The 21,443-nt window shown below is 46.6% G+C and overlaps 1 protein-coding gene across 2 annotated transcripts; it reads right to left on the bottom strand.

Moving 5' to 3' along the window:
- Window positions 1–11,398: 11,398 nt before the first annotated feature.
- On the bottom strand, window positions 11,399–15,849 carry LOC126518697 (putative nuclease HARBI1). 2 transcript variants are annotated; one of them, XM_055064914.2, is made up of 4 exons: window positions 15,655–15,849; window positions 14,946–15,081; window positions 14,485–14,881; window positions 11,399–11,935 (listed from the first exon to the last, which is right to left on the bottom strand). In XM_055064914.2, exons 1-3 carry the CDS (start codon window positions 15,799–15,801, stop codon window positions 14,499–14,501), a joined length of 666 nt encoding a protein of 221 aa, XP_054920889.2. In that variant the 5' UTR covers window positions 15,802–15,849; the 3' UTR covers window positions 11,399–11,935; window positions 14,485–14,498. The 2 variants fall into 2 exon arrangements, with proteins under 2 accessions (XP_054920889.2, XP_072142088.1); XM_072285987.1 differs by having other exon boundaries at window positions 14,485–14,878.
- Window positions 15,850–21,443: the final 5,594 nt, after the last annotated feature.

Below are 21,443 nucleotides of genomic sequence, written 5' to 3'. Positions count from 1 at the left end.
TTCCCCATTGTCCCCACACCGGCTCATACATTTGTCCCATCACAGCACTGAATTTGAAATGCTGTTTTCGTCAGTCAGCGACATACGGGGCCTTTCCGAACGGTTATTTTCATGCAAGTCTTCACGACCTTTTGCGAACTCACAACACCAACACCTCACATTTCTCAAAGCGAGACACCTTTCCCCACACGTGGGCGACATTTCCCTGTTGATTTCTATGGGCGTTTGTCCCTTGCTCCATAGAAAACGTATCACACTTCGTTGCTCCTATGCCGTGGACGTGTGAAGCACAACCGTTATCTCCAACTGACAGCAGCGCCGTGTAGTGGAACTACGGGCAGATAAGGCCGGGTTGGTCGAAGAAAAATGCACCGCTGGGAATGCATATGTTGACTTCCCATTTACGGCCGTAAGTTGGCTAAAAAATAGGGGCAAGGTCTGTTGAATCGGCCTGGTGTTTTCATTCATGAACCTGAGACTTTCTTCAAAAATAATTTTCACCGGCGCTCCTCTGACTTCAAAGCAGGCCTAACCCATGTCACCCTGCACTGCTTCATGTGTGGTTTTACCTTGGCCTCCCTAAACCAATTACCCTACTAATCATTCGTTAACTTTAACCGTGACAAGATATCCCATTTCAAGCACACAGTGACATTTGCGAACTTTAGCACTCGCACCATTACTCCTTCCAGATTCCACGCACCATCTCATATTTCTTGTGCCCCAAAAATGTTTCATTATTTCTGCATTCCGCTTCCCCTTTATATTCAGATTAGCATGGTGGATGCTTGAGTCCTTCGTTCGTTTATGGAAGCGCCCGGGCATTTATATTGATTTCCTGTTGGTATGGCTTGCTGTTTAATCGATACCACGTTGCTCCAATGAGTCCTCTGACGCTAATTACTCGACTCTTCGTTAAGAATCATAAATCCAACGGTTCGTAACCCGACTGCTTTCGGCATGCAAGGATATTAAAGGCCGACACATGTGTTACCGTAAAATTGAAATGTGTGGCGTCTGTTCTTAGCACTGTCAGATTTGGTGAGATCGTACACTTATAAGCTTTCGAGCATTGTTGGCGCTTCAACAATTTACCTTCTCAACGTGTCCAGAGAAGGTTTGTAAGCTACATTCTGTTCAAATACTTTTACATATAATCGCTGCACATGCTCTGCAATGCAAGGTTCTTTCCAGCACCACATTTCGGGGTGAGAGTGGTGGTTCAAAGGCATGTCCATCCTCCATACAGGCACACCGTATTATAATGCCATCTCTTATAGAATACCGTTCCAATATTCCAATAAGCCAATGAAGCTTTCGTCTAAGCTACTAAGTTGTGTTTATTTTTGTTCACATACTTCGTAAAGCCTACAGAACAAAGAAAGAAAGGAAGAAAAAAAGAAAGAAGGAATGAAAGAAAGAAAGAAAGAGCCTTTGCGAATCATTCTGAATTAGGAGTGAAGTGTGAAGCGGTGACACTGTTGTTTAACGCTATATTGCGCGCCCTCTGGCTGACAGTGTAGGGTGTTGCAGCGGCGCACGAATCTTATGCAGGGAGTAGGAGAATCATTGCCAGTCTCGAGCGGGCCTTTGTGCGCAATCCCGTGATGGGATGGCTCCAATTACTTACGATCGCACTTTCGTGAGTGAGAATGTTTCCTGTACGCGACCCAATGTTCGCGGTGCTCCAGCACAGAAGAAATGAGTCGATGTTGAGGTGTTATCTGCTTCCAAGGGCTAGTTCGCTAGCCGCGACGTTTCTGTTCACATTCACGTTTTCTCCTTTTACCATACTTAATAACCGTGAAAAGGGCCAGGTGCTGCTCAGAGGCAATCCAACAACCCTCCCTCCCCCATTTCGGAAAAAGAAATAGTCAGGCTATGCCTCCCAACTTCTTTAGATATGCAACGGCAACCGAGTACTAAACAACAGATTTAACGCGATAAAAGCGATTGGCGTAAGTACGTTACCCGAAGAGCGGCCTTATTCGGCGGTGGTGTGAATGCAGCTAGCAATATCTAATGACAGCCATCGCCATAAAGCGGAGTCTCGCCGCACACCCACGGTGCTCATTTAGTCAACTTTCCTTATAACAAAAATACACAACAATACTTGCCCATATTTGAGTTGTTTGACATGTTATAATCTGCAATGAAATAGCCATGGTTAGGATAGCGTTTTGCGATTATTCGCATTTGGCAGAATGTCATGCCGGGAATTCTTTATGACTACAGACATGATATCTATATATAGTAGCATGTGTTTATTGCATCGCAAGTAGGAGCCTGAATGAGCTTTACAATTTGTAAAATACCAAAACAGGCGCTCTCAATTAAGAAAACTTGTGCGTTCTAAAACAGAAATGCAAGGGAGGTGTTTTCGGTATAACAGGGAGAAAAAAATGCTCATTTATGCTAAAAGTGATCTATCAGCTTTGTAAAACGCACATAAATAGGTTTGCCACCTGTGGCCCTGAATATAAACAATTACCTTCCCTTTGATCCAGGCGTGTACTTCAAGAAGCCTAGATATTTATGTCACAGAGCATGCGCATACTGTTACCTGAGCAACTACTTCGTCTACCGTATGTAAACATGCCCCTTAAAACGTCACATACGAAATTGCTACATGGAGCGTTTCAATTTATACCCAAAGAAACTACAATATGCTATAATTTGGTGAAGATATCCTCGTCTTTTGTCATTCACGAGGCAATAGAACAAGCGTCCTTTTCCCTATGAGTGCCAGTGGAAACGTAGAACAGACTCAAGGCTACTTCAGTTATGCATACCGTAACATGAGAAAATACCGACGAATTATGGAATGGAAGGATTTCGGGTATAACTTCAAATCATGTGTGCGTAAAATAAAGTTCCGTGGTCTTTTAATGCATTGCAGTGCTTTGATTCGTGAGCACACCAGCGCATTTTGCTCCGATTCTCGACATCTGGCGTGTAGCTTCAACAACTTGAATGACCATGCAGGAATCGGGGTTTCTAAATACACATTTGCCTTAGTCAACCTCATCCCATGAAAATGTATCGAAGTGCCGAACTTCAGTCTGTGTTTTCAGCCTTTGAAGTTTGATGTGCCCCTTTAGGAACCCTAGCCGGTGAAAACAAATACTGAGGCCGCACTACGGTGTACTACATAATCATATTTTGGTTTTGGCACGTAAAACACACAATAAAGTTTTTTGCGGCTATAGAAGGGCTCTGCCGAACTTCTAAACAATTTGGTTCGATCTAGGTGTGCCCTGTGCTTTATTTCACTTTCCGTGCACGCGTGCCTTTAAATATAACTACTCGGGTGATGAGCAACGTCACTCTCTTTTCAGGTGTGTATCGTCTCAACAAAGACTTCGCGGTGCTCATTTGGAAGCGCTTGACACTGTTTGCTTATATTTTAAGCATATCATCTGAAAAATGAAATAAAGAAAGGAGAACTACGTTGGTTATGACATAAGTTTCTTTGTGGCACAACGGCCAAGAAACTATGGGCCCTATAACGTAAAACTATTCCAATATGTTTCTATTCCAATCTCCTGACGTCAAACTTGCGTAACCATCAACGCAAGCACAGGGCGGTCACCCGCAGGGTTGTCTGAACAGACCTATCAAACGCTCTCCTCGTTCATAGGAGGTCACTTTTGTTTGCTTGAAAAACGAATAACATTGCCTACACTGAGCGGCTCGTCGTATCTAATTGGCTGACAAGAGGCGAGGAGAACGCTCAAGTGGAGAGGGATTCGATGGGGCCGAGCCACTGCACTGAAAGTCGATAACCGGATGAAGAGGGTGGTGCCGGCGTCTACGATTGGTCGGCTTTCCCTTACTTAGCTTGCGGTGGCTGGTCGAAAATCGCGGCGGCATGCAACGGAAACTCAAGAATGACGCTAAAACGGACCCCTAGCAAAGAAGAGTTGGCAGAATGAGGGGGTAAACGTGCCGAAAGTACTCGAAAACGTTACACGGCCACGCAAGAAGCTTTATTATAGGCAAATACGCCCATGCTCTCCGGCAGGTGCGAGTAGCCAGCGTCTGAGCGATCGGCGGCAGCCATCTTCTATTCCTTTCGGAACGGGGCAGCCTGCGGCTATTCCGAAGAAAATTCAGTTTTGTTCGGCATATTAATGCATCTTTATCGCGTACACGTCACTTTGACGCGGTGAGTTCTTGCGATTTTGTGACATCGCGTGACAGGCAGGTGAAGTGGGTGCAGCCCGAAAACTTTTTACCAATAGCCGAGGGCTAATGGCGAAAAGGGGTCAAATCAGAAATAACTGTTTTTCTTTTTTCTGTCAAATCATGCATAATCAGTGTGTACACATCATATCAGATGGGGAGGTATCGCGGTTTTCGTGACGTCGCGTGACAGACAGGTGAAGTGGGGGTGGTCGAAAAAAGTTTTTGACCAATCGTGGAGGGCTGATAGCAGAATTGGAATAGAAAAGTTTGGAATAGTTTTACGTTATAGCGCCCTATGTTATTATACATGTACAAACTTTAGGCAAATAGGAGTCACAAGCACTGGTACATAATTTTTCTATTTGCTCTATTTATATTTGACCTATAGGCACCACTATACCTCCTACCACCACCTTCTCCACTCTTTTACTCCCCTTCAACTTTATTCTTCCCAGCTTATCCTACAAAATTCCCGTCCTACCATTCGAAGTGCATGAAGCAGAAACATATCGCTTCGAAATATGCTACCGCAAAACACGGCATAGGGATGGTGTTTCTCGACAAAGGCCGGACCCCGGCCGAAACCCAGAAAATAGATAGTTTTGCACGTGTGTCAAGTAGTCATGTAGACCTGCGTATGAAGTGACTTATTGAAGTTTGAGCCGGGGTCCAGCTTTCATCAGAATAAAATGTTTGGCATAAGTGCACTTTATATACATGTCCATATCAACAGGATCAAGATATCTTTACATGAAAAACGGAGAAAATTGGCGAACGAAATGCGTGTCAATCGTTCTAAAGAACAGCGGATACATCTATAAACAGATGGCGTTTCCAAACACATGATTTGAAGAAACAAAGCGATGATGCACACAAGAAATGAAGTTCGAAAGGTGACAGCAGAAAACGTCACAAAATGGGGGCTATGTTTAAAAAATTAGAAAATGAAGAAATAGAAATGGATATAAAAAACTAAAACTATAATGTGCTAGTAAAAAGGACGCAAACCAAGGAATATGTGACGGTCTATGAAGACAGGCAATAAATTTTCCTACACTTTCGTTCAAACCAGACGCGACTCATGGTATCAGACTTAGAGATGAAAGATTCACGGGCTTCTCTATGATAATTTGATCGAAATCCAGATTCAAGCAACGTGACATTCAGCTTATGAAATGAGTGGTCAAGGATATACACGTGTTGTGAGATGAACAGGTTGGGCAATGCGTGAGCATGGGATTTATTATTGTTAAAGCGCAATCTAACATGCCTTTCTCTTTGTCATTATGTGCTGGGCCGCTATCTTGTACACGTTCGAAAAGCTGACGTTCGATTTCGCCTCGCGCGATTGTCCAGACTGTGCCGATATCGCGGCCTAGGCCAATCTAGTCCAATCGCGTGAGGCGAAATCAAACGTCGGCTTTTCGAACGTGTACAAGATAGCGGCCCTGTTTTCGGAACGGTGTACATTCAAGTATATTTTCACGTGGTGGTGACGTTGAAGCACACAGTAGCAATACTGTGAAAGACAAAACTAACTTACCCGCCGTGGTTGTTCAGTGGCTATGGTGTTAGGCTGCTGAGCACGAGGTCGCGGGATCGAATGCCGGCCACGGCGGCCGCATTTCGATGGGCGCGAAATGCGAAAACACCCGTGTACTTAGATTTAGGTGCACGTTAAAGAACCCCAGGTGGTCGAAATTTCCGGAGTCCTCCACTACGGCGTGCCTCATAATCAGAAAGTAGTTTTGGCACGTAAAACCACATAATTTAATTAAAGCTAACTTTTATTGGGCGAACCTGTGCCCACAAAAACAGGCTACACTTATAGCACAACGATAGCGGCGAACACGGTTGGCGATCGTCGAAAATCTGATCAGCGGGTCAAGCGTGTCGGCTTTTATACATCAGTCGTCGAATGTACCAGAGTAATCGCTGAAACGCGCGTGCCTTCCACAAAGTTCGACATTAGTCGCGTCGCGCACACATGCAAACAGATCACACAAGGTTCGGTGACAGACAGCGGATGGAACCATCGATAACATTCCAGAAACTTTCTATACATGCAGGCGCGTTCTGCGCTGTGCGATAACATTTGCTAGGTGGTGAAACGTGTCTCGCGATAAAGACAAACAAGTACACGTGTCAATATATATTACGTTTTTAGTACAGCAGTTGAAGTTGCCTTGCATGTGCACTTGTAGAGGCAAAATTTACGTCGCCGTTTTCAGCAAGGATGGCTTCCGATGGCACCAGAGCAGTTAGTCGTAACTGGGGATGATAGTATATAGCCAATATTTCTAGTTGCATGGCACACTGCTGCAGGTGGTCACTCTGCATTAGGATATTTTGGTGCGTCTTTAGCACATCCGAAACAGGCGGGACTGACGCAGAATGGCTTAGAAGATTTGTTTTGGGTAAGGGAGTCAGTTTCATCGTGGTGGACAGAAACGTCCTACGGCCGCGCGTTTTATTATCTGGTCAATTAGTTGGGGTGCACAATTTCAACGCGATAGCGTTAAGGAGCTTGTGTCGCAGAAAAGCCGGTGTCGTCGGCGTCCGCGGCGTTGGCCGTGAGCGATAAATCACGGCAGGCACATCATAAATAAAAAGCAACTTCCAAGATGGACTGGGTGGGAATCGAACCAGGGTCTCCGGAGTGTGAGACGGAAACGCTACCACTCAGCCACGAGTTCGATGCTTGAAAGCGGTACAAAAGCGCTACTAGTGAATGCGGGGTTGCCTTAGAAACGTGCCGTAGAAAGTTATACTGCGGTGTATATCGGTAATTATGAGCATGTAACTTACAGAAGTCGCATTTACACGAGTAGCGAAGTACGTTTCCGATACATTTCTTCTGTGCTTGCCGCACACGCAGAGCCATCTCGCGACAAACACAGAAGACCCCCTCCTTTCAATGTACGGCGCTGCCCCGACAGATGGCGCGCCACGCGCGCATTGGGGCTGTGCGCGGACCGGTGCCAGGCGCGTCGCGGCCCCGACTCCCTCTTCCCTGACGACGCTTCGCCGTGCTCCCACACGGGTTGCAGAATCAAGCGCCGTTCCTTTCTTTAGATTACTATCTACCTATCTCTCTGCCCGTGCCGATAACGACGTTTGGCTGGCGTAGATCGTTTCCCCCTCCGAGACACCGAGTTCTTTGGTTCGTTCCGTTTGCTCAGGCGCACGTTTCGTTGCCGCGCCGAACGCTGCGTTGCTCGACGCTCAGCGCGTGATAGGTGGGCGCAAAGTCCGATGCGGGGCGCCTCGTAAGTGATCGCTGCGCCGTAGTGCATTGTCTTACACCCCTTGGCGGGTCGACGGGAAGCTGTCGCGTTCCACTCTTGAAGGCGAAGCTTAAGCGTCCTACAATTTTTTGTTTCACTAATGCGTTTTAAGCGTTCGGAAATTTGTTTTTGAAGCAAGGATTGTTCAGAACAGACTCTTTTGAAACGTAAGGCCTGACTCTAAGCAATGCTATTCTTGCAATACTTAATGTGGCTACTATAAAAGTGCTAATATCAATATCGCTCTGTCGGCTTTTGTATAGGGCAGTAGATATTTTATCTTGCTCTGAAACAGTGACATCAAGGAAGTCAATAGTAGATGAAGAATACGCCTGCGAATATATGTATGGATGGGCATCGTTAAAGTCAGATATGAAGTAATGCATATCCTTCTCACCATGCGAGGCAATTACAAAAATATCGTCAATGTACCATTTGTGATAAAAAGGTTTTAGCGCCCGGGTTAGGGAAAAAATTATTTTGGAGCGGACCCATAAATATATTGGTGCAGCTGGGGTCAATCAACGTAACCATTGACATTCCACTAACTGGAATATCGTGTTGATGCTCAAATTCGAAGTTTTCTATCTCTAAAATAAGTATTAGAACGTGGCCAATGTTATCGATTAGTTTCTGGAGTAATGCTGCTGCGCAGGAGTTGACGACTGTCATGATTGTTGTGTTGTGCTATCCTCTGGTGTTATAAGAGCACTTGCTACCATTATCTGCCATGTCCACGTGATGGAGCCACGAAGTCCACGTCTGCGCGTTTGTATGAATTTAAATTTTAATGAGTTGTGATAACGCCACCTGTGTACCACCAATGAAGCGTGATCACGCCACATGTGTAATAGCCAATGACATGATGTAACCTTCCCTTGAAATTTTATTTAAGCCGAATGAACGCCACTTTGGCCACATCCTCTCAACCGGACGAAGCGTCTCCCCCAACCTCACTGCGTCGTCCACCCAGACCCTAGGCCCCAAATTCGGCCGGCTTCGGTTGCACTCTACAGAATGGCGACGAGAACTGCGCAGAAGAACCTTGACGCTAGAGATTGGGGACGACGACTACGCAAAAGACCCTGCCATGCCTCATCTGTCGTAAGTGACAACTTTACCTATTTCCATCATTTCATTTACTATTTGTATGCATCCCTCCGAAGTCCCTTCGAAAGCTCCGGTTGGCGTCGGCCTAAGCCTTCCTTTATTGTCGACAGCCATCTTCGGTGACGCCGGATTGCCTTCTTTCGGCGGCTTCTTCAACCCTACTTTATGCTTAGAAGCTCAAGCGTGACGTCTCTCTTCCCATACCTGCCTCCCTTCCTCGATTTACTGGGTACGCTGCCGATTCCCTGGCTGCGATGGAAAGAAGATTACAGAAACACCTGCAGGTGGCCGGTGGGAGTGGATGGGAGGACCAGCAACTTGGGCATGGAAGGCCATTTGAAATACTTCGCAGTAGAAGAACAACCTGAAGCACAATTAGCAACTACAAAAGCAACGGGGGGACAAAATGCAATTTCGACGCCTACTGCGGAAACGACGGAAGCAACGGCTACTGCAAGTCTATACGAAAATATCAGGAAACTCTGGATTGGCTCTTCTCGGAAACTACAAATGTGTTGGCGGAGCGACATCTGTTCACCAGCCGCAAGCAATTGTACGGTGAGAGTTTCTTGGAATATGTTATGCCCCTCAAAGGGAAATCTTTTGCTTGTGAATTCCGCGTCACGTACAACGACCGGAGTCACCAATCCACATGGTCGAAGGAAGTTTCTGTCGCATGGCGAACACCTGACTTTGGATGAGGTAGAAGAAATAGGTCGGAGAGCTGGAGGCGATGCAGAAAGCCAACCAAGCGCTCGACGACCCCGTTCCGCGCCAAGCTTTCGGTGGCGGTGATAGCGTTCAGCGCGTTGGTTCGGAGCAAGATGGTGGTTCGGCGGCGCGGCGTTCGGGTCAGGGTGGCCACGGCCTCCCGCCCGGCTGGACGGTACGGCGTGCTCAAGATGGCCGCGCGTGCTCACACATCTGCCCGACACGTCAGTAGGACGGCGTTGGAACAAAGGACAATTGGCCGAATAAAAATCGTTCGTGTTCTACGGATCAAATTTGTCCATGTTACCGGTTTGGCAGCTTGGGGCACTTGGTGTCTTCAAAAAATTGTCGGGCCAGGAACAAAAATTGGCACTTTTGCTTCATCAAACGACACCTAGGGCGCGATCTTGTACGCGTTCCAAAATAGAACGGACCGCCTCCGTTCTAAACGTCACGAAATAGGCGGTCCGCAGTGTTCGCGAGAACGAGAGGAAGCAAACAGCCAATGAGCGAAGTGGAAGCCTGCGTCACGCTTTTGACGTCTGCTTGGGGACCGTATAATATATTGAGAAGCGTTTGCAACATGTTGAGAAATATTTTGCTATTATGAGTGAGTAACAAAATATGTTGGTGTTGCTTTTCAAAGATTCAATTTGGAATGCAAAACGACTGAAACAAAATATTGCGGTTAATGTCTTCAAATGGCGCTAGGTGGTGTCGCAGTTTTGCGAAACGTTTAGTGATGGCGCTAGCTACCACCCCGTTTCAAGCACACGGCGCGAATTTTGAAGCGGTTGGTTTAGTCGTTCAGTTGAAGCCATGGCGCTTAACGTCGAAGCACCGGCGAAGGGGCCGCGCGTGTCGGAGGCGCAGAAGGAGACGGCGGTCGCCTTCATGCAACAGCATCCCCAGCTGGCTATAAGATCCAGCGAGCTGGGGCCGCGCTTCACTGCTGGCGACCGCCGACGGCTGTGGCAGCAGTTAGCCGACCAGCTGAACACGCAAGGACCCGTCGCGACCGAGCAGTGGGAAGAGTGTTCGAGGCCCACCGCAACGCTGCCGCAATTACTCAAGAACAAAGGTGAGTGACCGTCCAATGGCCTGGGCGATTTGTCCTTCGACATTGGCGTGTATTTTCAGAAGCACAGGAGGGGGGCGGCTACGTGGCTTTCATGGCCGAGTGCTGCAGCTCACCGGGACGGTCCGCCTCCACGGCGTGACCGACCTCCCCTACCAAGAGGTAAGCACACTGCCGCCGTAATATCATGGGTTCCTGAATGGTGCCGGTTTACAGTTTGTCATTATCTGTAAGTGGTACCTTTAGCAGAACGCGACACCATTGGTGAACAGGAAAATAGCGTAGGAGGGAATGGAAAAGCAGGTAGGTTAATCAACTAGAATCTCAGTTGGCTGCGTTTTCGGGAAAAGGGGGGTTAAGTGATTAACACAGAATTAGAATGCCTTCACGGAAGTGCACGAGGACGGTAACACATGGGATCATTAAGCACTCAATAATTGCACAATATTTTCGCAAATTAGTACGAAAACTTGTAACATAGTCATTGTAACGAATAGCCACGCTTATGACATTTTCCAGCAGGCTGACCTCCCCACCTGCGCTATGGAAGTCGTCGTCCAAGACGAGGCTGCGGGCGTGAGCACAGCGACACGTAAGCATCAGAGGAATTAGTGTTTTAATTATCGCCAAGTGTGTGTGCAGTTGGTAAACATTTAATGTGTTTACTCTACAGCGGCAGAGGATCCACCGCGCGGCGCGTCGCCTGCCGAAAGGGTGGCCGCTGCACCTGGTAAGTTATTGATCCTCAAGCTGTTAAATAAAATGAGCTCTTGTATTTTATTGAACTAGCCCAATAAGCCATAACATGACCATAGCCACTTTCATTCGTACCATAAAATGCAGTGCAACTGTAGAAAATGCTGTATGCTTTCAGTGTTGCAGCGCCCTGTTCGGCCACCACGTCGACAGCGACCGCGACGGGTGGATACCCTGACGACGATGTCGTCGCAGTGCGCCCGCAGCCTGGAACAGGGCGACGAGGTGCTGCAGGTTGGTAGGCCCTTTGGTGTCATTTTACATGAAGGACATAAATATTATTTATGCTTTGTTATAAGTAAATCATGACTCTGAAAAACAAATCAGCTTGGGATGCAAACAAGAAATATGCGTTGTATAGAGGGCTCGGTAACGTGTCTTGCCAACGATCAGCCGCCGGACGAAAGGTTGGTTAGCCCTGAAAAGGGCTGTTTGGTGGTGAGAGATGCATTAGAATAGATGATGGAAGAGTAGTTCCAGCAGGTCTTTGTCTATCCAAACGAAGAGGGTATAGCTTGTACGCCGCTTGACACTGCCAAAGGATGCCATCAGGCCAGTGGCTCTTCAGCAGAGAGGGAATCGTTGTGCACGTTGCAATTCTTCACAACAGCAGCTTGCAGCCGTGAGCTGGTTGCGAGTAATCAGCAACTGATGCGAACAGTTCCGCCATGATTATTCATTCCAGGTGCTGCGCAGAATCGAGGCCTCCACAACCCGCCTCGCTGTCGCGGCAGAGCGGACGGCAGCAGCCCAGGAGGGGATCCTGGAGCAGGTGCGCGCCATAGCGCAAGACATCGCTGCTCACCTGCAGCAAGAGAGGAATTAATTTATCATTTTATTCATTTGTTTCACCAGTTCCGTTTGTTTTGTTTATTTATTGTTTCAGTTTCCTTTGAGTAATAGAGGAGGATTTTTTGGTTGAGAGGTGCAATGCGCGCACCCATTTTTGTTCTGTTGTATTTGCCTCTTTCTATTTATGCTTATCCAGCTGCAATGCCAGCGTGCTTTTTTTATTTGCACATTTCGAAGGCGCCTAGTCATTCACACTGGAATCGTTACAAATAGTTGTCGATTTCTGCGTATGGGTTTTGTACTGCGATATTTATATTGCCTCACTGTGTTGTAGCTTACTGCACTCATTATGAAGCGTTACCGCATAGTGTTTGCACTGTGATATTTTCATTCCGGCACAGTGAGGCTAAGGTGCAACGACTACAATGTCGTCTTTTTTTCAAAGCACCAAACTAGTCACTCTTTAAGTTGCATAGTTTCACAAATGAAAATGACCATCATCATTGCACCACACCAGTGATTGGTTTCCTCTAGTCTTCGTTCCAAGGGAGTCATTGCAAGAATAACTTTCACGCGTGACACTTTCTGGGTACTGTGAGATTGTAGAGCCAATTATTCATGTTTTATGTAACATGTTTCATCACAGCTGGCAAGTGCACTCACCTTTTTACAATTATGATTCACCCGTTGTTTAGCATCGCACTACAATTGCTGCCGAGAAATGAATGCTTCTAGTCAGTGACTCATAACACTGACAAGGGAATGGACATACCTGGGATAGTCATACTTTCTTGCAAGGTCACGTAAATGTAACTGCAAGTTTTACATGCCGTGGTGAAAACGAATTGTGTGATGCTGAGGTTGCAATGTTGTCACATGCTTTGCTGCCTGAAGCACGTTGTACTAAAAGGTTTGTGATGTACTTGTCATCATAGAGTGTGATAAAGTTGACCTATCTATTTTTTGCGCTTTTACGTTAATTTACATCTACCCATTTGGACATGATGTGACGAGTGTAATGCTGTCACTACACTCGGCGTTACATTTTGTTTGTGTTTGAATCCGCATTCATCATCATCATCATCATGAGCCTGGTTATGCCCACTGCAGGGCAAAGGCCTCCCATAGTTCTCCAACTATCCCGGTCATGTACTAATTGTGGCCATGTTGTCCCTGCAAACTTCTTAATCTCATCCGCCCATCTAACTTTCTACCGCCCTCTGCTACGCTTTCCTTCCCTTGGACTCCATTCCGTAACTCTTAATGACCATCGGTTATCTTCCCTCCTCATTACGTGTCCTGCCCATGCCCTTTTCTTTTTCTTGATTTCAACTAAGATATCATTAACTCGCATTTGTTCCCTCACCCAATCTACTCTTTTCTTATCCCTTAACGTTACACCTATCATTCTTCTTTCTATAGCTCGTTGCGTCGTCCTCAATTTAAGTAGAACTCTTTTCGTAATCCTCCAGGTTTTTGCCCCGTACATGAGTACTGATAAGACACAGCTGTTATAAACTCTTCTCTTGAGGGATAATGGCAACCTGCTGTTCGTGATCTGAGAATGCCTGCCAAACGCACCCCAGCCCATTCTTATTCTTCTGATTATTTCAGTCTCATGATCCGGATCCGTAGTCACTACCTGTCCTAAGTACATGTATTCCCTTACCACTTCCAGTGCCTCACTACCTATCGTAAACTGCTGTTCCCTTCCGAGACTGTTAAACATTACTTTAGTTTTCTGCACATTAATTTTTAGTCCCACCCTTCGGCTTTGCCTCTCCAGGTCAGTGCGCATGCATTGCAGTTGGTCCCCTGAGTTACTAAGCAAGGCAATATCATCAGCGAATCGCAAGTTGCTAAGGTATTCTCCATTAACTCTTATCCCCAATTCTTCCCAATCCAGGTCTCTGAATACCTCCTGTAAACACGCTGTGAATAGCATCGAGAGATCGTATCTCCCTGCCTGACGCCTTTCTTTATTGGGATTTTGTTGCTTTCTTTATGGAGGACTACGGTGGCTGCGGAGCCGCTATAGATGTCTTTCAGTATTTTTACATACAGCTCGTCTACACCCTGATTCCGTAGTGCCTCCATGACTGCTGAGGTTTCGACTGAATCAAACGCTTTCTCGTAATCAATGAAAGCTATATATAAAGGTTGGTTATATTCCGCACATTTTTCTATCACCTGATTGATTGTGTGAATATGGCCTATTGTTGAGTAGCCTTTACGGAATCCTGCCTGGTCCTTTGGTTGACGGAAGTCTAAGGTGCTCCTGATTCTATTTGCAATTACCTTAGTAAATAGTTTGTAGGCAACTGACAGTAAGCTGATCGGTCTATAATTTTTCGTTTTTGGCGAAACGAAGTGTACTTCGTTTGTGTTTAAATTATCATAATCTGTCGGATGTGTGGATTTGGAACATTGAACATCCGTATGGAGGTGCACTTGTTGCGTATACAAAATTTTTAATGTATTTTCCGCTGTACAAACACAGCCCTGTGATAGCCTAAGGGCACGGCACTTTGTATAAATAAATTATGTATTATGAAAACTCACCATTTCTGTGTCCTTCAGAAAAGGTTGACAACGGCGCTGCGCTGCTGCCTTCCTCTGAGGAACACGTCGTGTGGTGCCAGCACCTGGATGTCTCCTGGCTCCTCAGCTGGTGGCACTTCCCCACCATAATCGTCCAATGTCCAGTCGCCCGCGTCCAAGGCAATGTTATGGAGAGCAACGCATGCATAAATGATTCGCGCTGCTCTATCGGGGCTGTATAGCAGTGTCCGAAAGCGCTGCAAGCAGCGGAACTTGCTTTTCAACACCCCGATACATCTCTCCACAACATTGCGCATGGATGCGTGCTCCTGGTTGTAGTGGCCTTCAGAGGTGGTGCCGGCATGGCTGCCAGGTACTGGAACAAGCAGCCATGGCTCGAGAGGATATCCTGAGTCTCCTATTACAGAAAGTGACAGCTGAGTGCTCTGCCCTAGTTAGGGGTACGCATTACGAATACTAACCAAGCAGATACTCGCCAGGCTGCAGTTGCGCGGCTAGGCGTGCACGCAGTGGGTTATGCTGCCACACCCAAGAGTCATGGCACGAACCAGGGAACCGGGGGTCCACAACAAGAATGCGAAGTTCCGCGTTGCACACCTGCAATGGGGAGCAATACAAGATAGCGCTGCAGATATGCTCGAAATACGTTTTGCCATTCATATGCACAAAAGAATACACGCACGCTGGTACAAGTAGCAGACTGTTTCAGCCATAGCACAGGGTCTTGCAATTGGGGGGGGGGGGGCAATGCACCACCACCCCTTGTGTGGACGCCTATGGTTCGCACTAATTGATAGCTAAATGAAAACTCGAGGCCCGATATTGCGCAAGAACCCCCATACGAGCCAAAGCCAGCCCATGCAATGGTTGTAAGTACTTCCGTGTTCAAAATGCTTCCATCGTGTCTTCCCTACAGTGTATCCATTTCTGCTACGACTGCTGCCCATTTCAAACAATTTTCGAACGGCAGACTGACTATGCACAACACATGGCACTCATCATTACTCCCATGTCAGATTTCAACGAGCTCGTAAACAGTTCCCCGCATGTCCTCTTTTAATCGTTACATTACTTGTTATGCCAGCTTGGGCATTAAACTGAACAATTGCAACTATGGGCGAGTAAAAATGGCAACCACAGTTTGAAGTAAAACATTCCAACGGTACTTACGACCATGACGTTTAGGGCGTAATAACCCTTCCTCGACATGAAGCTCGCCGTGTCGGCCGGGCTGAGTCCCAACTTTCGCCGGGCAGACACGGAAATGATAGCCTCCGTCACCTCGTGAATGGTGCTGCTCACGGCCGACTGTGCCATGCCTACGTGTTCCTCGCGACCAACGCTCCTCTGGAAGCTTCCGGTGCCGAAGAATCGCAGCGCGCACAACACTTTCCTTTCTGTGGAAAGGACCCTGCTCGCTGGCATCCAATGATAGGGTGAAGCTCGTCGCACAAGCTACGCACTGTTCGTTTGGACAGACGAAAATACTGCCGGAACTCCTCTTCCGTCAACTCTTCAAATGCATCATCTACCTCGGGTCGTCGTCTCTGCGCGACTGCAGCAGCCGCACAGGCGACACGAAAAGGCACGGCAGAGAAAAACGCCATGTTCTCCAACTGTTGGGAGCGCGGAATCGGATTGAACCGGATACGAAAGATGCTAACTGTTCCAAGTACTTACGTTCTAATCCAATCCAAGCCGTCTGGTAGCCGTTCTAATCCGTTCTATCGCTCCGGACGGACTCTCCGTCCGTTCCGTGGCGTTCGTCCGTTAGCAGGCGACACGGAATGATTATGAGCAGCAAGACGTCACGGCTCACGTGACAATTGACGTCATGGCATTCGTCGCGGTTCAAATTGACCAATCGTGTGCGGCTCGATGGAACGGACCGCCTCCGTTCTATTTTGGAACGCGTACAAGATCGCACCCCTAGCTACCGTTTGTCGGAAGATTAAATAAGGCACGCCACCAGTTGAAAATGTTGCTTTAATGCAAATGGAAGGCGTCCAAACGGCATGGGTTCTCTCCATGAATACTTCCCTTCAAAGCACGAGGGACATAAACGTTCCCGTGGTCGTTGGCTAAGACAAACATGTCTCTTCTAGTGGATACGAGAGGTATAGTGTCTCTCAAGACAAAGGAGTACTTCAAGCAATTCTTCGACTAGAAGTATCAACTTACGCAAACTTCGGTTCAATTACAAAACTTCTCCAAACGACGCGTCGAGATCCTTTGCTGTTTTCAAACAGATGCTCGACACCAAGGAAAAGCCAACATCACATTCTACGCGACTCCGAATCGGACTTCATTTTTGGGCCTCCACGCTATCCAGCAACTTAGGCTTGAGATTGACGGCAGCACTTGTCGATTTACGTCACATTTTTCTTCACAACTATCTGCAGGCGTACCATTGGAGTACGAACATCTCTGTCATGGTGAGGTTGGGCTCTTTAAGGACTACATCTGCAGGAGCAGGCGGCGGCAAGACATAGCACCAGTGTTCGCCATCCTGCGGTGCCTATCCCTCGCTTTCCGGCAGCAGGTCGCCAACGAGCTACGCCAAATGGAGTACGACGACGTCATCGGACGACTCATGGTGGTCCGCAAGAAGCCTCCGGTAGAAGTCGGATAAAAGGTGAGCGAAAAGCAGCAGCAGGCTAAGTTGTATGTGGATGAGCGTAGAGGGGCCAAGCCGACTCGAATGAAAGTAGGCGATACGATGAACGCAAAATTTCGTAAAACATTTATGGGGTTTTACGTGCCAAAACCACTTTCTGATTATGCAGCACGCCGTAGTGGAAGACTCCGGAAATTTCGACCACCTGCGGTTCTTTAACGTGCACCTAAATCTAAGTACACGGGAGTTTTCGCATTTCGCCACCATCTGAATGCGGCCGCCGTGGCCGGGATTCGATCCCCGACCTCGTGTTCAGTAGCCCAACACCATAGCCACTGAGCAACCACGGCGGGTTGTAAAATTTCGTAAGAGACGGTCGTTCAGATGCAGTAAGTCACTTAAAGTTTAGGAAAAGTTTTCTCCTTCTACAGTTCTGCTAAGCGATCGAAGTAAAGGGAATGCATCAAAGCTAACGCGTATCCCTAATTTGAGATTTCATCCTGCGAGAGATGGCTATTAGATGGTACCAGACAGAGATCACTTATACTCTTATGTTGGCTTAGTTAATCATTTCAATGCTTGAACTACAGGTATGCAGATGGCTAGGCGTTCTGTTCAGACAGATTCCACACAGGCGAAAGCATTCCGCGATTCAGAAGGAGAGTTAGATGTTACCCAGGATCAGAACTCCTCAGAACATGGTGACGTACACTGTATCAACATGGGGGAGGGAAATGGTGGGAGCGCGACATCAAAATCGGCTACTTGTGGTCACAGCTCTCCGAGTACTACTGCCGGAAGCACGCCGACCACAGGGATGCGAAAACCTCCGACCTGGCCTCGTGACTATGTGATATAGACTGCTACAGCCTGTGTCATCTTCTGAAGTTCTACTGCTTTGAGGCCTCGCAGTGCAGCCGCGGTGGACACGTGTGATGTGCACAGTTTTAATATTGCTGCGAGTTGCAATTTATTTAGTACTTTATTTTTCATTATCTGTTGTACTCTTATTGTGTTATGCTGCGCATACCCGCTGGATACATCTTAGCCGAATAATCCTGTTTTCCTGCTGAAATAACACATTGTTACATTCTGTACATCAAATAACAAAAGTGTATATCTTTCATTGTATCGTTCACTAAGTTCACTGATACTTGAGCTAAATATAAATTTTATAAGGAAGAAACAATTCTCCCGGGGGAGGGAATGTTGTGCCGTGCTGTCCTCTGGTGTCATAAGTGGTACTCGCTACTATCGTTATCTAGCCACAACCCCCACGTCTGTGCCTTGTATGAATTCAATATGCCAATGAAGTGTGATCATGCCATCTGTGTACTACCAATGAAATGTGATCACGTCACCTTTGTAATAGCCAATGACATGTTTTAACCTGTCCTTAAAATGCTATTTAAACCGAATAAACGCAACTTTGGCCAGACTTTCTCACGAGGGTGACGTGTCTCCACCAACCTCACTGTGTCATCCTCCCAGACGCTAGGCCCCTCCGTCGGCCGGCTTCGGCTGCGACCCTTCAATGCATGCGGAATGACCAAAAGAGAGCGTTGAGGAATATTAAGGACAATTATATCTGACCAAAAGCCGGTAGTGTCCTTTACGTACGAAGGAAATGTAGCTGGGGTATTACTAAAGAGAGAATCGGCGTAGCTGGACAAATTTTCTGTGACTGTACCTATACCAGAACTGACGGGACGACCAGGGCTGTTCTTATGTATTTTAGGTAAATAGTAACAAATACCTACAGCAGGACTTAGTGGAATGAGAGATGAATTGCATTGTGACGCATTTTTTATTCTTGACGAGATCTAGCACCGTGCTATTTATCAGAGATCTGTATTGCTCAGTGAGTTCTGTGTCAAGGCGTTTATAAAACGTCGCGTCTGCTAGCTGTCTGTGGGCCCCTGCGGCATAACCGGACTTGTTCATTATGACAACGGCATCGACTATGTCAACAGGCTTAACGACGATGCCGTTGCGATAGGAAGGTATCTAATACTTTCATTTCGCTGGTGAACAAATTACAGCAGGAAAGTGCTCGGTTTTGGTACACTTGCAGAACGTCTCGTTCAACTGCTTTGATATACATCTACAGTCAACGGTGCGCGGCCGCTGAACGCTGCAAAGCGCTTGACCACAAGATTGTCTTCAACAAGGCTATTGTGCTAGAAACCGAGCCAAATCCGCGCAGGAGACTGCTTCTTCAGTCGTGGCACATTCAGCAAACACACGAGAATGTTCATCGCTCCCGGGGGATCCTTCCCTGGTCTTACTCCCATGGCGTGCGTTCATTGACCTAGCGGTTGTCCACACGTGGGTTTAAAAAGCCACGCTGCACTTCGCCCGCACTCGCAGCCTCAAGAAGGAACCGAAGCGGTCTAGAAACGTCGTTGTTTATCTAAAACACTTGGTTTAAATATTTACATTTATCGAATCCTGAATAATGGGTTAAGCAGTGTCCATAATACGCACAAATATCAGCCTGCAGAAAGCACAAATACTGAATAATGTCAACCTGTTTGCCGAAAAAGAGCCGCTGCGAACGGCTCGCGCGGCCGTTTTGTGCCCCATTCTCGACAGCTGCGCCACTGCTGCCACGCGCTGTCCCTATATGAAACTTTGGCCGGAGTTTCGTGACAAGAAAAAGCATTGAAAAAATCTGGTTTTAGTAACGTGCCGAGTGGCCATCTGGTAATGTACTAATTTTAAGGCGAAAGCCTTAGATCTCTATTTTTCAAGGTCGCGTTGTGAGGCACAGAGAATATCGCGCGTTTCACATCACTTCTTCCACATCGCTGCCACATTGATGCCGCTAATCATGCCAAAGAAGGCACAGGTTTTAATATTATATTGATTAAGACACGTGAACCCATGACCTTTGGTGAGACTAAAACCCAGGACCTTCGGTGTTATTAGGGTGAAGTTGATTAAGGCAAAGTAGGTTGCTCTAATTTAGGCACATCAACCTACGACCCTCAGTTGGAGAAAACAAGTAGTAAGTAACAACGCATTCGAATGAGAATGTCAAGTAATTTAATGGATGTCTCCTGAGCGCTCAGGCTTTCGCCTTCACACTCTTCGACGCGTGCTAAAGTGACCGTCAATTATTTTCAATGTTGCTAGTTCAGGCGTTCTAGCAGCGCGTGCCAATTTTCCATTAAGGCAGTAGCAGCAGCTTTCGCTGTATTGTTTTAAGTTTTATTTTTGTAACAATATTTACGTCTGTCCTAGCTGCATGAAAGAGAAAATTACGTGCAAAACAAGCAATTAAAGTGGACGGATGATGAACAATGGAATGTCTTGGCATTTCAGGCACGTGACTCATTCAAATTCATGTTCGTGACTGTGCGGAAACATGGTGCGATAGTACATAACTTTCGGCCTTCTTTTGTCAGATGTCGTAAGTACCGTACTTTTTGTATTTCTCGCTGTCGCTTAGCTACAGGAATTCTGGGATGTTGTATGAGATGGCAGCAACCAGAAATACATGTACATACTTTTTTAAAGGCGTAGCTTCTCACACAAAAACTGGGCATTGAAATTTGTTTTTGTGACCACTTGCTAAAACGTAACGTTAGTGGTTTAACGTTCGGACTTCTTAAACGTTCCAACTTGACTCACTATTCTATGAAGCAATGGAGTGCTCATTTATTTAGTGTATTTAGCATTGTCTAGGAGCCTACCACTATTTGGAGTGGCTGTATGATCGCTTTCGTGGGCCGACCCCGAAGAATGCGAAGAGTGCGCACCACTTATTCGAGGGCCGATTTGGAATCGAGTGCAGCGTCCGCACAAGAAATCAATAAATAATCCAGCCATCATACTCCACGTGTATACCGCAAGGTCACCCGTAGCACGTAGTGCAGCTGAGTGGCACAAATGAAAAACTTCTGAAAGCATGGTAAATGCATTATTCAAGAGCAAACGGAATTGGTTCTTCATAAGTTGTTATGGTTGAATGCTCGAGTTTCCTACAAATGGCCATTTGTATACATTCAGCGCATACCTAGTGACAGTGATGAGCATGGAATCGCACTACATGATGATATAATGTTTCCAAATGGTGGCATACCCGTTTCTCATATATTTCTCAACTAAGCAATTAATTCTTGAACAATGGTTTACAACTGGTGTGTTAAGCGAAATAAGGCAGCAATAATTTTTCTCACTTTTTTCTCAATATATGGCACTCTAGCAGTTTAACATGTGGGTATGAAAGAAAAACTAAGCATAAATGCAAAGATGAAAAAGTTAATGCTTTTTTGCAAGATAAACGAGGGAATAGATTACGATGTGCAACGAAACTAGGGTGAATCTTTCACTGAAC

Source organism: Dermacentor andersoni, chromosome 1 (assembly GCF_023375885.2).
Source record: "Dermacentor andersoni chromosome 1, qqDerAnde1_hic_scaffold, whole genome shotgun sequence".
NCBI lineage: Eukaryota > Metazoa > Arthropoda > Arachnida > Ixodida > Ixodidae > Dermacentor > Dermacentor andersoni.
The sequence above is the reverse complement of the archived record's forward strand: the minus strand, read 5'-3'. Positions and strand labels throughout refer to the sequence as shown.

Coding starts and splice junctions, on each gene's coding strand:
- LOC126518697 (XM_055064914.2), bottom strand. CDS start 15,801: ATGGCACAGTCGGCCGTGAGCAGCACCATTCACGAGGTGACGGAGGCT. Junction 15,082..15,654: donor ACGCCCTAAACGTCATGGTC/GTAAGTACCGTT, acceptor TCCCCATTGCAG/GTGTGCAACGCGGAACTTCG. Junction 14,882..14,945: donor GCCTGGCGAGTATCTGCTTG/GTTAGTATTCGT, acceptor TTTCTGTAATAG/GAGACTCAGGATATCCTCTC.